This window comes from Drosophila suzukii, chromosome 2R, assembly GCF_043229965.1.
Source record: "Drosophila suzukii chromosome 2R, CBGP_Dsuzu_IsoJpt1.0, whole genome shotgun sequence".
Classification (NCBI taxonomy): domain Eukaryota; kingdom Metazoa; phylum Arthropoda; class Insecta; order Diptera; family Drosophilidae; genus Drosophila; species Drosophila suzukii.
In genome coordinates, this window is record NC_092081.1 from 13,682,752 (window position 1) to 13,701,499 (window position 18,748).

General features: G+C 42.2%; 1 protein-coding gene across 1 annotated transcript in view; it reads left to right on the plus strand.

Annotated features, from left to right (window-relative positions):
• The first annotated feature begins 7,034 nt into the window (after positions 1-7,034).
• Positions 7,035-18,748, plus strand: part of dve (SATB1_N and homeodomain domain-containing protein dve) — a 47,601-nt gene continuing 35,887 nt past the window's right edge. Inside the window, exon 1 of the mRNA XM_017075047.4 lies at positions 7,035-7,804. Within this exon, the coding sequence (XP_016930536.3) occupies positions 7,739-7,804 (66 nt within the window). The 5' untranslated portion in view covers positions 7,035-7,738. The remainder of the gene's footprint in view (positions 7,805-18,748) is intronic.

An 18,748-nucleotide genomic window follows, 5' to 3' on the forward strand; every position in this document is an offset into this window, starting at 1 on the left:
TCTTCAACTAATTGACGTGCGTTCCCCGACCAAGGTTAGCCCTTTGGAAATGTCGGTCAGAGTCGGGATGATAAAAAAATTGATACAATATATGATTTTATCTTAATCGGAAATATTTGAGTGTTTTTTCGGTTAAATTCTGGGAAACTGTGTGGGCTTCCACGGAAAACCTAGCAGAATGCACTATTATTCTTAAGTGCTAGAATTGCGTAGATCAAAAAACTTCATATTTATTATTAAGATAAATGAGTATGAAATATAATTTATTACTGAAATAAATGAAATAAATGAATGAATACTTCTTACAATTTATGGGCCAGCAAAGATGAAGAGAGTTAAATATATTTTATAGTGATGCCTAAAAAATTTGGTGGTATTAACTTGGTTTTCGATTGGGTAATAGTGTAGCTTGCAATAAAATAGCGTAATTAAAAAAATAATAATTCTTATCATGATATTTACTTAAGTTATTTATATCAATATAATTTAAAATTGCCTCCAAGAGCAACTTAATTTTCCGTAATCCTGTTCCGCCACTTTTGCGCGACATTCTTTCCGCCCAAGATCCCATTTTGTGATGCAGGCAAGTAAATAGAATCTCAAGTACATAATCGCCTATATAAGAAGCTCATATATGTATCCGCATTGGTATATATATTGGGGGAAAAAATAAAGGAAAACCCTAAATTGGCGCAGGCGCATTTGCAGCGTATTTTGCTGAGCTCCAATGGCACCGCCAGCCGTGGATATCCCTGCCCCCACTCCCGCCCCCTTTGGAACGTCGATACTTGAGCCAGGCGAATGGCAGCACTCCAATGGCACACACATCCTGGCCGCAGGATAATACCGAAGCTTCTTCCCTAATCGGGCATTCGAGTTGGTTGGCCAGCAGTCGGCAGGCAGCATCCAGAAGAACGCCTGTTTCTGTAAATACTTTTGTACATAAGTTCCACGAGGGGCCGATGTCCTGGCTGTCGAGTGTATCCTTGAGAGCTCGTGTGGGTTGATAAGCCAGGCAGGAGCAGGACCACCCAAAAATAAAAGGACGCCCTAGCAGAGCGGAAATGTCAAGTTGACGCTCTCGCCGGAAGTGCTCAGTGCTCAGTGCTCAGAGCTGGGAGATAGAAAACAGGACAATGCCAGTGATACCGATACCAGGACTCTGTATCCTTCTCGGCATTACCCAGTCCCCAGGGCGTTGAAAAAAAGGGGGCTGTGATGCGTTTAATCAACAATAAAATCAGAAATCAAAAACTTAATGAATGTCCTTTTGTCGTTACGCCGACAATGACACCGAAGGAGGTTTCATTCGGGGGATGGGGGCTGATGACGATGATTATGATGATGACGGGTAGCCGCCCCCACTCCGCCGGAGACCGTTACGGCATCCGTGTCCGTGCTTCTGTCCGTATCCGTGTCCGCAGTCGCGTCCCGTGTCCGGGATGATGGCTGCGATGATGTTGATGGGGCAATGACGGCAAAGAGGGCTCTTAGCGCGGCTGATGGCTGCCACATTCCGTAATAGCGGTGACAGGGAATGGCCCGAACTGGCCCCATGAACACCCATTTTCCTCCCCTCGACCAGTTGGACCCGCCAAACACTCCAATTCGAATCAGTTCCGCACACGTTATACAGCCACGCGGTCTCCTCTGCACTGTTGCGAAAACCCCAATGTAAATGTCACGATTGTAAGATTTAAGAAAGATTTATTTTATATTTATTAGGATTGGGCATTAAGCATAAAATTATAAAATAATTTCAATCAAGAATTGTTATAAGCAACAAAATATGTATGAGTTCTCTTTAGGATTGTATAAACGTGCTTTCTGAAATTGTATTGAATTTTGGTTAAAAAGTTATATACTTATATATTCAATGTATTCTTAAAAAAATATTGGATTAAAAACTTTTACCTTTTCTTTACTTAAAAACATATTTTTCTTTAACTATCATCCTAAAAAATATTTATTTATAAATTAACAATTATAGATTTATTTACTTATGGTAATAGACATACAAGCCGATAATAAAAAAAGCCAGCGAATAGAAATCTTTGGATTTAATTTAATCATGCTTCGCAATGTTTTTATCTATTGCAGCTTAAATTTATTTTAAATTACCAATTATAGTTAACTTATAGATTTTTAGTTTTGATTTCTATACGAAAGTATTTTTTTAATGACGTAAAATTTTTGAAGTATATATGACTAACATCGTAAATAATATATTCTACCTTGATTTTAATATTTTCATATGAAATCATGTAATTGAATATGATTTATATTGATTATATTGTATTTATTTAAAAAACGGTTTTTTAGATTTTGACCAACTCACGGGACTTATTTAAATCCTATCATATCCCTAATCTGAAAATTTATAAGAATGTTCCGAAACGAAATAATTTTTATTCAAATAAAAAAATAAAAGTTAAAAAAAAATATAAAAGTATTTACAAATGACATTAAACTTGTAATAATCAAATTTAAATCGTGTCATTGAGGGCAACGTATTTACTTAATTTTTGTAAAAGTAAAAATGCGAAGGAAGTGCCTAAGATGTTATGATGATTTTATTTCGTAAAATTTCCTCAGTGCTGAAGCTGGACGTAAAAAATGAAAAGTTCCAACGAACTGAGCTGAACTCGCCCAACGCCAAAACTGGAGCTTTAATAGAATTATTGATTTTTGGCGTTCCGCGAGGAGACCTGCGGCTCCTTCCCCACCTTAAAAACCCTCGCACAGCATGTGTAGGTCTTTTTTAGCCCGATGATTTCGCGTTCTTGCTTATTTAAATGTTTTTCCGCACAATGTAGTCAACAAGGGGGTGGGGTCTTGGGGAATGATGATGAGTTGGCTAAAAGTAAATATAATTTATGTTCGAAGTATGGGCGGCCAGCCAGACACATGGTTTTATTTTTGGCAAGCGGAAACTTGCAACGCGTTTGGTGGCCCAAAAGATGTCATCGAACCGGAAATTCAAAGTGTATGCTTTAGTGTAGATGAAAATCGTGAGATTCCTTACGGAAAGTGCAATGTTTTGAGAACTCTAAGAAATTTACAGAGATTTTAAAAATTTATTTCTATAGATTTTGAAAGTTTTAGATTAATTGCACTAACCTGGCAACAAAGCTTTAAGAGTCCCACTGGTTTTCGAATTTATTGTTGCAGTCTCATTATTTATTTTTCAAATATAATTTATGTTGATTTAATAAATTTTATAAAAATATATTATTTTCATAATTACATTTTTTGGGTTTTAAAATAGATAAGTATAAGCATGGTCTTTAAAAATGACTAGACCATTGGCAAACTTTGCAAACATTCCATAAACATTTTTGAGTTTAACGATTTACATCAATATTATCAATATTCAAGTTCCTGTTAATAATAAAATATTAAAAATTGTGGTACACCAACCCTTTTACTTTTAATTTGAATAGTTTTATTCCATGTGAGTTAAATGGCATTTTTAAAGTTGGTTGGGAACAAGATTCAAATACCCCCATCCCAACCTATTCAATCCTTTCAACGAAACCCTGGTTAATTTTCTACTTTGTAGTTGGGTTATTAACTTGACTTGTGCTGGGGAATTAATTAAGTTTCTCTTTTCGGGAGCTGAAATTACATGCCACAAAGAAATGTATCTGTGTGGCACATAAAGGGATGTGTGTGTGTGTGAGTGGGTCTCCATCTAAAATGCTAAGAGCAGCAAAGATTTTGAGCCCCGAAATTTGGTAAAGCTCCGCAAATAACGTCGACGACGAAAAAGGGAAGTTTCTTCAAAGGGGGGAAGGGGGCGATAAGGGGGGCGATAAAACCGCAGTCGGAGCCACTGGAAAAAGAATGTGGGAAAGCGAAAAAGAACAAGATGAAGTCTCCGGGCAAAGCGGCTGCTTAGCCAATCAGCGAGCGGCGGGGGCGGAGTCTATCCCGAACTGGTTTGCCGGCGCTTTTTATGTTGATTTCGTGTTTTTCCTCTTTTTTCGTATCTCGTATTCTTTGCCGTTTTTCGCCTGCGTTTACGCTTTGCTCATCTCTCTTTGCTCTAATTTTTTCGATGGGTTATCTCGCTCTGGCACGATTCCATTGGAGTGAAAGAGAGAAGGCGAGCTTGTGTGTTTGTGTGTGTGAGAGCTGCCGAGCGAACAAGAGAGAGAGAGAGAGAGGGAGCACGCTGAAGAGTGAGAAAGGGAGAACTTGCGCATTGGGGAAGTGGGGAAAAAAGAATTTCGGGATAAAGATATCCAGATAAAAATATTTTTATTTGTATAGGAAGGCATTAAGGATTTTTTATAATGTTTATATTTCTTTATTATAAAGAGATAATTTTATTTTAGTTCAAGAAGTAAAACTTCTTTTTTGGTTTTTGTTTTCTTAAAAATAGGATATTTAAGATCCTATACTAATTACCTAACCCACTCAACTCCACCCCATTTCAAAATTCTTTGACTCAGTAGTTCCCCTACGACTGCTGTATATAGAAATCCTATTTACCATTTACTTGGACGCGGTTGGCTAAATCCTGGAGCCCGGACACCTAATCACATGTAATGCGCGCGCATTATCTGCGCTCTTATCTCTTGTTTTCCGGGGGAACCGCCCGCCCGCCCTCGAAATCCACTTCGTGCCGTGAACTCACGAACCCTAAACGAAGGCCGTCGCCATTCACGGAGGTGCTAAATGCCGAGTGGGTGTAGCCCACCCACTCCGCCTCCCCTCCCCAAGCCACCCCGCACCCTCCGCCGAGAGGAATAAGCAATGCCGATTTACTCTTTCATCCCGAATACCCGAACCTATTGCCGCACTGCTCGCACACACACTGCCTTAGCTCACGCCCACGCCCACTCTACACGGTGTAGGGATGACTGCCGCTGTGTGTGTGGCATAATTCCACCCGAATTTGCAGCAAATCCATTGAGTTTCGCCACAGCGCACAAAAAATAAAAGAAAACGCGCAGCCGAACGAGGAAGTGTTGGGCGGAGGGGGTGTGGCTGTGATGGCAGGGGGGTTTTAAGGGGGGTTGGGCGAAGGCTGCGGCGACGACAAGTGCAATTCTGCGCCGGAACAGGTTTGCCCACTGTGCCAGTGTGCGTGTGTGTGTGTGTGAGAGTCGCTCTCCGACTCTCTCGAAACGCTACGCTCTTTCCTCTCTCTGCCCCTGTGCGTGTGCTTTGTTTTGGTCACTCACCAACGCACACACGCAGAGCTGTTTTGTTTGCCTCACTCACCAGAAAGGAATTTGGCAGTATTTCTACTACGTTCCGGAACTCTCACAACATTTATCACATTGTTTAGTAATACCCATCTGGGGTATAATTTTGGATAAGAAATATTACCCGACATCGATTCTTATCTTTTCATTTGGGACAAACCGCTCACTTTACAACATTTTTATTTTCGTTTGAATGAATCACATAAGTTTAAAAATCAATTATGAAAAGTTAACTTACATAAATCTTACAACTTTATATTAACCAAAAGTACCCCTTGTTTTAATGATAAAGTTTCCGTCCTTAAGGTAGGGTCAAACAGAGAACCATGAAGGTAAACTCTACTTAGGATCACTTAGTTTTTCTCTTATCTTCCAGAAATATATATTGAAAGCGAATAAAATTTAATACATTGTGGCCTGCATACCCTGCTGTAAGTTGGCGGCAAGACAAAAGTAAATAATAAATATCCTATCTAAACCTAAATAATAAAGGATGCTATCTTAATAATAAAGGAAGGTAACTTGAGCCAACTTATATTTTAAAAATCTTACAAACAGTGTCGGATCCACAATTTGGCTATGATTGTTTGTTAAGTAGTTATCAAAAATTTAATAAAATACATATTACATATACGTTCTTTCCCAGTGGGATAATCTATCCCCCATATCCCCCCGTCGATCCGCGCATGCTTATAAATTATACGAATTAAAATGTGAATAAAACATGGAACATATATTTTACAGCAAAGTATAACCTAAGAAATTCGTAAAAAATATGTTACAAAAATCAATATCACTAGATTTTTTAGAATTCTTCAGGTTTGTCCCCATCTTTTCTATAGGAGCTATAGGATCTATACGTCCGATCAGGTCCGGTTTCAAACTTGATCTGTTGCACAAACATTAAAACGATTTGGAAAGATTAAAATCTATAACTCTTAAAAGGAAAACGGTCATGGCTATTTCTACTCGTTTGATAGCATTTTGAGATAAACGCATTTAAGGTTTTCAAGCGTCATTGTCGATTAAACATTTACACCTTTCAGGCCTTGCGTAGTAAAGAAAGGATAAGGATAAATGAACCCAAAGGTACTTAACTGATGTATTAACAGGTGCTTTGTTATGACTGTGATTAAAGGTTTTACTAATATATTTATATTAAAACGTATTATTTTAAGTAAGGGGCATTCCCTGATTTACTAAGAAAAGAAATACCTCTTATAAAAATAAGTATCAAAACAATAATATTTGGAGAGTCAAAGAAAACAACCTTTATGTTAGCTAATATAATATTATGCTTTTATCTTTTCAAATTAGTTTGGTACTCGGGGCAACTATAAATGAGCCAATAGAAAGAAAAATTGTGTATCTTTTGAAATTGGTCTGCATTACACAATGCATTTTTGCACCCCAAACTCTTTTCTTTTTACCCAAACAACCCAAGAATAAAGAAGAAAATTAACCATGTGATAGCACCTATAAAACTAAAAAGCATTGTCATATAAACTATACCGCTACTACCTTTTCAGTGTCTACTACTATTCGGCGTGTTCTCTCCCGCACTCACACATTGAAACCCCAAGCCGAGAGAGCCGTTCTCTCTGACGCACACCAGTGCACGTGGAAAGGCGGCAAATGGAGCCGCGTGAGAGCGATCTGGGTCAAAATGGGGGAGGGGGTGGGCGAGAACGAGACCGAAGACCGAAAGAGACCGAGTGGCAAACACCGAGCACCGAACACCGGCACCGGCAACATCGACAGCGACGCCGGCAGCGGCGGCGGCAGAGCCAGCGGGCGAATGTGCGAAGGCGAAAGAATGCCTTCAGTTGTTCGTCAACTTTGGCCAAGAGAGGATGTCTTGACGCGCGTCCGCTCACCCATACACAGCTAAGCACAGCGAAGAGAGGCCCAGAGAGCTAGATCAGTCCCTTCCAGAGCCAAAGGACTCGGCAGGCTAAGAAGACGCACACGCACATCCACATACATCTATGCCCCAGGAGGAAAGCTCAGAACCAGAACGCTTCGCTGGATCTGCGATTGCCGAATTAGATACGCTGCCAATCCTGGTGACGCAGCCAGGCGATCAGCTCCCGATTTCATGGCACTAATGATGTCGCGTCGCCCCCAACAACCCAAGCAACAACAACAACTGGAACAACAACTGGAACAACAACTGGAACTGCAGCTTCCACTAGCGTCATCGAATCCGTTCCATAAGGAAACCCGCGTTTCACCTCTACCTTTGTGCGATTGCGCGTGTGTGTGTGCCTGTGTCTAATTTGCGTATCCGCGTCACTTGCTAGAAAAAATAAAATAATAATAATAAAAAAAAAAATCAAATCAAAGAATATACCCCAATCGAATTCGAAATCGAGCTCCCCTTATCGCGTTTACAAATTGCAATCAAGCAAATCACAGCGAACCATCCAAATTGCAATTAATGCCAAAGCGCCTGCATCTGGCCCATAAAAGAAGTACGTGAACTGTAGAGTCAGTGATTAGAACTTTGAATCGCCAGCGAGATGGACTTTCAGAGCGCCATGGAAACCTTTGCCGAGGCCTGGGTGGCTGCCAATGCCGGTCAGCAGGTGAGTTGACTTCCCAAACCGCGAAATCTCCATAGAGATATCACCCAGATTTCATCATTCCCAGCAAGATCGCTTTGCCGGCGGCACTTCACACCTATTAGTCAGATCGCTTTCTACCCCACCGAATCCGCCACCCCAACATCCAAAATGAATCAGTTGAAAGCAAACAAAATCGGCCGTGCGACATATGGCCAAGTTATAGTGATAACGCCCGTGTAGATATGCGCTCGTTTCGCTATTTATGCAGATTAAGATAATCCTTATCGGCTGAGATTTTCTAGATCGGTGCTGCGATAAGCCCCCACCTCAAATGCTTATCTTTTCCGCTGCGTTCTTTATGTTCTTCTTGTTTGGGCGCTAATTGCATTGTAAAGCCGATCCCCAAAACCCCCGAGCAAAAAACTGGGTTGAGTTCCCGGTTCTACGAGAGAGCTTTTGCCAGCCAGATAAGATAATCCCGACGGTAACTTTGACAAATGCTGGTAATTTCGGCATAAGGCGATGACGAACTTAGATATCGAATGGGGCTTACGGGTGGATAGGGATAGGGTGAGCACCCCCACCTCATAGAGCATGTCTCTGGGCTTTGCCCTCGCGTCATCGTTGTGCGCCGCTTTTTTTTATCGTGCTCGAGCGCCCCTGTCACTGATATCGCAATTAATCCAAATAAGTGCGATAAAATTGATTATGAACATGCTGGCGTGATTAGTCCAACCCAACTCCCTTCGATTCCCAAAACCGATCAGGGAAAAAGTGGGGGATCACTCATACACATGTCCGGAGATATCTGGGTGTGTGCGTGTGTACGGTTTATTGGCAGACATAATTGATTATGTTGTGTGAGTGTAATTATTATTTATCTGGCTCCGCAGTCTGACTTCTGCCTTTGGTGCTCAACCCATCGATATCGCTTTGAAATCGGTTACCCAAACGCCCAAAACGGGGGGTGACTAATCCAAGAATTTATGGATTTTATTTCCATTCGACTTCGAAAACGTCTCTATGTTGTATATTAGCCAAATCTCAGACCCACAGCCATTGTCTTTAAGCTCAAATCATGCCACAAGAATTATTATACTGGCCAAGTCGAAAACAAACATATACCCTTGCCATGGGGAATAGTTGGTATTTCTAATCACGAATTCAGGCCTTCCCAGAGGAGGATTCAGATTACTTTATATAGCCATGAAACAATTTCAGATGAGGAACTGAAATCCAGCCGAACAGATCCTGGGGGATTGGTTTTTTTCTAATGGGTCTGAGAGTTTCCAATTGGGATTGGTTTTTGTAGGTTCCTTAGATTTCTTTAAGATCTCCTAACCGATAATAATAATTCCTTTAAATTTTTTATGACGAAGGCCTAAAAATATTCTGTGATGTAAATATTTTAATTCCATTAGATCCCAATTGTTTTAGGCTAGAGCATTCGAAGCTTCGGCTTGGTTGCGATTCGTTTCATCTTTTTTTTTTGTGGTATTTCTTTATTTTTGACAGTTTTATGTGTCGACGCATATGCTTAGTGAATGGGATTAAGATAAGACGGCGTAAGTTGGCCGGGTCCTCTGCTGACTGGGCCAGATAATAAACCAGTATGGCCAGAATGGGTATAAATAAATGGGAATTCTTTCACAACTATAACAGATCTTTTTCAATAGCAAATCTGCGAGAGTGTGTGCGTGATTCTTTTGGGCTTGCAAACTAATTATAAAGCATTTAGCTTTATTGTTGTGATAATATTTTTGGGTTTTTCTTAGGGACACAATATCGAAATCGCACCGGGGCATAGATAATGCCGAGCGGGTCTCTTCACACCCGGTTAGATCACCTAGCCCCCTTCGGGTAGTCAGATAGGCCGTCTTATAAATTATAAATGGTTCGATTTTGTCTAATCGGAAAGTGTTAGGGAGGGGCGGGGTGGCATTAAGAGTCAGATAATGGAATATTTATTAATTGAAATCTTCTTCGCCGCCGCTTCCTGCTCACCATGACCTGATCATTGAATAGTCATTTCCTCTGCCTGGTTTTCCCCTGTGATCTGCTCCCAAGACTAATGATAATCGGGATCGGAGTTAATCCGGCTGCGCATCGAATCGGGCCTCCAATCAAATGCATTCTTCGGGCCTTTCTTTGGGCCCTGCTTTCAAATCCCGAACCCCGGACCCCTCGTCCATCCCACGTTTTCGGTTTCGTTAAATTCCGGTAGTCAAATGTCCATTAAATGCTGCTCATAAATGTCCAAACTGTTTGTCATCTTTGTGGCTCTGTTGTTGTGGTGCCGCCTCCTGACTTCTGGCTTTCTTTTCTTCCTTGGGTCTTCTACTGCCACTAGCAGCTCTTTCAATTCTTCGGGCGGTGGCAGTGCGCATTTATCAGAGCTTAGGTATGTTCCCCTGTCTCCCCCCTCCCAACAGACCCAATATTTCCTGATCTCTTTAGCCGCTTGGGTGCCAGTGCTACTTGATTGTAACACATTTTTAGCATTTCATTCGACGCTTTCTCACTCCGATCTTGGCGATCTGTTGTCAGCCGAGCGGCTTTGGGGCTTTTTACGGCCCGATTATGCGCCTTCGCTGAGTTCGCATTTGAGCAATACACCACCGCCTATATATAAAAGTATTTATTAATTATTCAAAGCCGATTGGATTATAATAATTTATAATGATTATTATCATAAGTCGGCGGACTTGGCCTCAGCTTCAGATACAGATACAGATTCAGATTGAGACTCTGTTTCAGATCCAGATTTCGTTTGTTGTTCGTTCAGTGTGCGTTTTTTTCAATCAAACTAAAAGCGGGGTGACAGTACCAGATAGTACTTGGCGGTAAGTGGCCAGGTAAATCAAACACCGAAAACGCTTTAAGTTAATTACACGTTGTCAGCTTGTCTTTCGTCTTCTATTTCTTCATTTTCATTATTATTTTGGCACTTGCAGAGAGGTCTTAAATCAATTCCCCACTATTTTGTGTGATCGGTTTTCGTGTGTTCATGTTTCGATTTTGGGTTCGGTATACCCCATTCCCCACTCGAAATCGCTTTCAAAGGCGCCGCCTATGGCAAGCTCTCACCTCCTCTGCAGCTCCTCAGATAATCAACAAAACGTGTTCGACTTGTCGAGGTTTTCCTTTCTGCACTTATCATAGAACAGTGTTCGGGTTTTTGTTGTTTTCCTCATAGCTAATGACACCTTGATAAAACGATTTGTAAGACATTGCGATAAAAGCGGTTCAGGCTTTGTAGCTTAAGGCGAACCGAAAGCTGATAAAAATACAAGCCGAAAAAAAAAATGGAAAAGTTCGAATGATAATGACAACTTTGGGTAATTAATTTGTTGGGCGGCAAGGAGGAGGAGCAGTCCAGATTGTGGATATTCGATGTCTTTGGGTGTTTGTTTGGGCATTTGTCATTCAGCTTAATCGGAATGCACAGACTGTGACAAAACACGGGAAAAGAATCGAAATTTATACAATTTACGCATTTCGAAAGTCATCTTCCAATGTTTCCTCCCCCATTGCCACCTTTTTCACTCTTAATTAGTGGATTTGGCTTGTTCCCCGTAGATATACGAGACTGAATTCTTAATTTTCAGCCCCTCTGCAACTATTTTTATATGGTCCAACCAAATCCGTATTCCTCCGCTTCGGTGGACATAAATTTTCGAATGTTTTGAAAATTATGACAAGTGGGTTGGCGGCAAGTGGAAATGAAATGAATATCTGGTGGGGTTTATAAATATATATATATATATATATATGGTGTATATATAGGCGTTTCTGTGATTATAAACTTTGGTTCTGATCACGATGACATGGTGGGGCTTACACGAGGGTATTTTCGGTGTTGAAGATTTATTAGTTATCACTAATACGCCCCGTTGAAAATCATAAGCTGGTGATTTCTACAAGTCACAGCGACAATCGGCTTGCGAGCATATTTCTTCAAGTCGAAGAGTCGGTAACCTCGTCTTGTTTAAAGTATTAACTGCTAACTAATGTGCGACACATTATAAAGAGGGCTGCGAGACGGAGATGGAGTTGGACAAATATCGATACCGATTCCGAAAACAGGTGATCGCCGGCCCAGTCACAGTGAGTGAAATAAGCGGCGATCATGCCTGGCATCGACAAAAGGGATTATATTTCCTAAGCGGTCCCAACAAAATGCGACCGAAGCGTCTGGGGCAGCGTATTCAATGCCTGAGCTGCTTAACTAAATCCGGCTTAAGAGCCGGCACACACAAAATTAATGTCGTTGAAAAACACAGCAAAAGTCACACATTAACAGTGCTGCTGCTGCTGCTGCTGGTGTCCCAGGAAGTGCCGATCTGCCCCTCCAGCTAATGGGTAATGGTTTACTCCCAGCTCCATGGTCTCCATGGGCTAATGGCGAGAGGAAATGCTCGGTGTGTGGACATCTTACAGGGGATTAGTTTGAATTCGCAACGCAAAGAGGAATGCGGTAAAAAAAAGCTACTCCCTGGCCGTCGATCGATTGAAATTGCCAGCGATTTATTGGCGATCGGACGTCTGGCTACTGTGATCAACTAATCCACTTATCAGTCCGCATCTGGGCACCTCTCCCCCTCCCCAATCCCCTGCGACTTCCTTCCTTTCTTGGCCATCCAAAATCGAACCATACACACTTTTAATCGGCGTCATAAAGTCGCCGGCAAGACGATAAATCGATCAATTAGGCAATTAATCTATACAACGGGTCACCAGCCGCCTTTTATCCAAATCTAATCAGTTTCACCAACATTGCACCGCCTTGAGCAATACCTTTGGCTAATATCTAAATGTGTAAATTAGTGTGTTTTATCAGAGGCCAAGGGTCCCCGATTTGGACAGTTGGAAACCCAAAAGCTAAAGCCGAACCCGAGTTATACATATGTGGGTATCAAATGCCCCGACATTGTCGACGGGTTAATCTAATCTGGGAATTATGCCAACGTTTCGGTAAGATAACCACCGCAAGTCCAAGAACGGAATTCGATAAATTCCCAGTGCTATCATAATGAAGCGCCCCCAAAATTTCCAGTCAGATTCAGTGTTTGTGGTTTGAAATTGATTGATTAGACACACAATTAAGGCAATCACATCTGATTCCGGACTCGATTTTAATTTCCAAAAAATGGGGGCAGTGTTCCGCGTACTCTTCATTCCGGCAGCTGCATCTTTTGGGGGTCAAAGACGAGTGTCATTCAGCCGATGACCCATCGTTTGCGTGCTTGACACTAACCCCAAAAAAATAGCAACAAATCAATTCCTGTGCAAATTGAAAGCGGTTGCAGGTGGAAAAGCACCTGGAAAGTGGGTGGCTCGCATGTCAGACGGCGGTAGCCGCTTATCGGTGTCATCGTATTTTGTTCCCCACACGCTGGATGCCATGCATCTAGACTTGGCTAAACTTTGCGTGTTAGCCAAACCTAATCCAGGCTAAAAGCAGGCGGTGGGGGGGTTTTTTGGAGCACCTCATGTGATATTATGTGAATGTCAGCTAATCTGCAAGGCAAAACGAGGCGGCAATTACACACAACACTAATTAGAGAGTCCCCATCAGCAGGAAGTTGTCAGCAGCTCACTCGCTCAGTCAGTCAGTTACTCAGTTACTCAATCACTCATTCAGTCAGGCAGTCACTGTAGCATTCATTCATTCGGTCGCCGTAAACCCGAGGGCCCCGGGAAGATCATGGAAATACGCTTATGTCGGATTATCCCATAATTTATGTGAGCTGCGCCCTGGCCAGACAATGGATTTGCCTTCGCAGCTCGGAAGAACGCACACCGGTGCACACCTAATTGCCACGATCATCAGACGGAGCATTCTGTCTGTATCTAGATATATAGAAAGGAGGCTAATGACAATGGCCAGAGGAAGCCTTCTCCGGCGATCAGGGGCAGATGACAAAACAGAAATTGTGTCATTCGATTGCAGGATCGGGGCATTTTAAAAAACAGAGAGGAGCAGGGAAGTCGGCAATAGCAACCGGAAGCGTAATCGAGCTAAACGAACGCCGTCGGGGAAGTGATCAGAGGTGCGTGTGTGTGGGTTAACCCATTGTGCCAAGGAGGAAAAAATGAGCGGGAAGCGCTAAGGAAAAACGCAATGAGGAAAGTCAGAAAAAAAGTATCTACACAGTACATATAGAATACAAAAAACAACAACAGCACTACCGGTCAAAAGGGAAGGAACTGGCAGGGAGAATAGGAACAACTGGGAAAAAAAAGAGTGGCTAGAAGACAACCACCAAAGGTCCCCCCACGTGCAATTAATAAAAACGTTCAGGGCGAGGGAAACGACAAACTGGCCATAGGAAAAATGAGGTATGAGGCACGGAGGTACCAGATCCCCGTAGCTATGGCAATGCAAACAGGTGAGGGTGACTTACTGGTCCTAGACAAGTCCGCAGTCAGCTGGGAACAGCTGAAATAACGCCGAGGCGATGCGAAAGATACGTATCTGCGGGATGCAAACTGTATCTACAGCAGCTAATTAACGAAAAAGTTTTTAAGCGATCGCCAGTAAACGGGAGTCCAAAGATTGCAATCTAAATAGCTGAAACTTCTGTATCTTCTTCTCAAAATCACCTAGTTTAATATAGCAGTTATATATATTTTTATTGGGTATATATCTTAGGTAGTTATCTGATCGCAGGGATAGGTCCCTTAGCTGAATTTAAAGATACAGAAGCCTGCAACAAAATTCGCAATTATCTGACTAAGGCTGAAACTCAAAAATATTTAATATTTCCTCTGAACAACTACCTAAAAAATTTTTTACTGCCACCAAGATACACCTTTCAGAATTTTTCCGCACACTCAAAAATTCCCTGAAATACTTTTATTTTCCCAGAGAGCATTTCCTGTTTGGCAATGCGATTTTCGGGCAAACGTTTTCCGCTTAAAAATAAAGACATATTCGAGCGTTTAGAGCAGAAACCAATTTCGAGTGTCGCCAAAAACTGTTTGCCGAGCGGTAAATATATTTGGAAAACACATAACCCACGGAACGGACTCGTAAAGTCGGAGCGTTAGGGCCTTGCTAAGGGGGCGGGACCCATCGCGAGGACCCATAAACTTACATAGTTGGGCCTGTTTAAAATGCGCTTAATAGTTTCAACATGTGGCGTGGAGAGACAATTAGGCAATAAAATTAATTCACACCAAGAAAAGCATTAAAAGCGACGCCAGACGGAGCAAGGTGCCGCGTTTTCCATTCGCCATCCTCGGTTTTCCCGTTCGGAGTTTGCCACTCGGAGTTGCCACTTGGCCATGCCACATTTTCGCACGCATAACTCGGAAATTGCAACTCCATGGTGGCGCGTGTCCGCCGACAGTTGGCGATACTTTCCACCACCCCCCGCGGCATTATCTACCCCCCCGTACCATTCCCCTTTAATTGACTTTTTTACGTTTGACTCCCTGAATGGCAACAGCCATTTGTCTACGAATAATTAAGCCGATCAAACCAAACAAAAGTTAGCGGCAGGCGGAGAACTGTCATCGAATGCATAAAATCATTATTCGCAATTGCCGGAGCAAGAGAACTAAAAAATGGGGGGCTCTACCCAGCCCTTAGACTGCGTTTATGGGATCAGGAAGTTTGACGTCGAAAAAATCGCAGCATAAAAGTATAATTATGGGAAGTTATAGGACAGGAATGGTCTCGTAAAATCATCACGCAAGGGGGGTTGATTTTTCGGAATAATGCATGTAATTTTAGAAGATAATACTAAAGTTTGTGGCTAACTGGAGAGATAATCTTAGAAGTAGCTTTATAACCTTTGTAGTTTATTTTTTCGTATTGGTATATTTTATTTGTGTTATTATTTTTATACGTTTTCTGCAATTTCTTACATTAAACTCATGATCAAATGTATTCTTTATACCTTTGGGAACATATTTTTAGGAGTTATAGACAAGAAGTGGTCTTGTAAAATTATGCATAAAGGGGTGTTTGTTTTTATAACTCTTTTATAATTTGTTCACGCTTTCAATCCTTTTTTATATGATATGATATGATATGATATGATATGATATGACATGATATGGTATAATATGATATAATATGATATATCATATGATATATTTCTGTACATCTTATTTTATTTTTATTTTCTGAAACTTTTTTACCTTTACCACAATTTATACTTTTGACAATACATTCTGCGACTGTTTCCCCATCTTTCAAAAGAGCACGTGCTGTGTGCAAAAACCAGAATAAAGTCGGCACACGCTCATCTCCCGGCTTCCTGTCAGACCTCAAGTTTCACTTTCTGGATCCAAGGAAGCAGCAGGAGCAGGAGCAGGAGCAGGACTTGGAGAAGTAGGACACTGCTGTTTCCTATACAAATGAGGGTGCTGCAAGAGCTCTCCACATCCGATGTGTGCCCTGATATGATAATCTCGCCATCGAGAGCTCGCACCTCATTTGTGGAACAGCAATTGTCTAGAGGTCTTCCCCCAACGTATTGTGCCGAGTGCTTCCTGTCTCGCTGTGGCAATAAAAACGGGAATACTTCCACTCGAGTCCAAGGTGAACCTTGTGTCTGTCCGTAGGTCTAATCGTTCCCCCCTCGAAGACGAAGAAGAAGAAGCGCATAAAAAGAGGGGCTGTACGTCATTTGGTCTCTTATCATTAACGACTTTTGTTCTTTTTATTCTCGTACCATATATATCGCGAGCCTGCGATCTGAAGTCTGGGGTTCTTTATCCGCATCCCTGGTACGAAAAGTGAAAGCGGGAAAAGGGGGGGGGCTCTAAAAGTGACCTAACGCAATTGGAGCAAACATTTTAATTGACCCTGGTGGGGAGAAAGGCTGAGCCGCGGGTCCTTTGTCCTGTCTGATCTAATCAGGCTTCGTTACCGCTAACGGTAAAAGCTCACTTGCATTTTTCTGCCATTTCTACCATTTCGACCATTCCACTACTGCTTCGTTTGAAGTTCACATGTCCTGCTCACATCCTGTTTAGAAAGCGTTTTGTTTTCTTTCGACTGTCTGCTCTTAATGCTGCCGCCTTTTTTGTTTTTTATATTATTTGGCTCTTGGCCAGTCTGTTTAGGCCAAAGCCACACAAATTAAGTTAACTTCCTGTCTGTCTATGGCTAATAGCAAATTAATAAGAGCTTCCGGTCAATTTGGCTTGCGGTTTTCTGTCGCATTTCCCTTTCGTTGGTCGCCGTTCGTTCTGTTTTTTTTTGTGGCTGATTGTCCAGTGGCAATGGGTGTGACCCCGACTCGAAACTTCGCGACAGCTGTAGGTCTCCTCGACGGGCTCGTTTCCCCTCCATCATACTAGCCCTTACTTTGGCGCCTGCCCTTGACACACATATCCTCACCCGCGGCATCCTTTTCCACTCGAGTACTCCTCAGCTGCCTCGGCTGCACTTACATTGCGAATGCACTTTCTGCAATTGTTATCTAAGTAGGGCTCTCGGCTATCTGCGACTGGGGGAACTGTGGAAATTTCAGGCCGCTTCCTGTTCCTCGCGGTTCCCTCCCGCTTACAGGACCCCTCAAGGTGGCACTTGCACTGGGCCAAATGTCAAAGCAAACGCCGACGCAACTGCAGTTACAGGAAGAAGGACTCGCGCTTCTGCAGAAGAAGGTCCCCAGAAGGTCCTGCTCGGCTACCTTCGCTCACAGCTGTCCAAATTGTGCAATTGAATTGGGTATCTTGGGGTCGTCAGGGGTGCTGTTCTTGGTTTCTGTTGTTAAGAACTTGTTTGTTTAGCTACCTTAGAGGGATTAGGCAATCTCTGGAGTCAAGTCATACGGAAGAGAGTTTAAGGATTAGGTATTTATTTTAAGAAACTGGTTGGTTTTCAAGATCTGGAGATTATTATTGAAATTGATTGACAGTACATGCATAATAATATCTCATCAATTAATCCACTCTATCACATCCCATCGACTAACGCCAATTAAAACTCTATCTTTGAAACGACCTCCCCCATTTCCGACGCAACTCCGCCCCAGCCTTGCCGGTTTTATCAATTTAAAGCAAAGCAGACATCATTTACATTTTTATTTATCGAGGGTCTACCATTTCTAGGCGCAGACATGGCTGCCGAGTGTTTTTCCGAAGAGGGGGCTGTGGATGTGTCTATCCACATTTACTGGAGTAACGCTGGGGGATATTTTTCACATTTTTAGCTTAATTGCATTTGGCTGGCCGCACGTTCCGTCCGAGAGGCAATTGTTTATCTTACGCTCGTCTGCTGGTCGTGCAACCTGCAAACTGCAACCTGCAACACTGTAAAAGCAACACCAGCAAGTAGCAACTTGCCACGGCAACTGGTATTTTCCTAGCTGTCTTTGCTAATAGACACAAACACACACTCACATGACACAAGTGCAGTTTGCAGCTTGCAACTTGCAACATTGCTGCAAAGTCAAACAATTGTCGATGGGGCACGATGAGCGGCAGGGGCGCGGCCCACAAATAGGGGGAGTGTTTTGTATTCTGTGTTCTGTGGCTTGTTAAGTTTAAGATTGTTTGATATAGGCAGAGCGGGGTCTGGGTGCCATCCCATTTAAGCCCCCCGCCCGCAGCAACTTGCAACGTGTTGCTGTTACGAGGCTTTCGGCGCTAAGAGACATGTTTTCAATTATGATTGCTGGCGTGTCTTATTAATTACAACCATCAAGCGATAGACAGCATTTAGTCCGGTATTTAGTGAGGGAGCGGTCAGGGGTGTTGTTAATGTTTAATTGGCTGGCAAAAGTTGAAATAATAAAATCGTTAACTGATCTAAATGGATTAGGGTCTCAAAAAGACAATTAGAGGGGCTAAGGAACAGTAAACGGGGACTTTCCCTTGAACCATTTTAATAGATGGACTATAAAGATATATTATTAAGGTTTTATAAAAAGATACTGATGTCTAAGATACTAAAATCTCGTATCTATTAGATACATACGTGCGCATTTGTCTTTCTGCGCA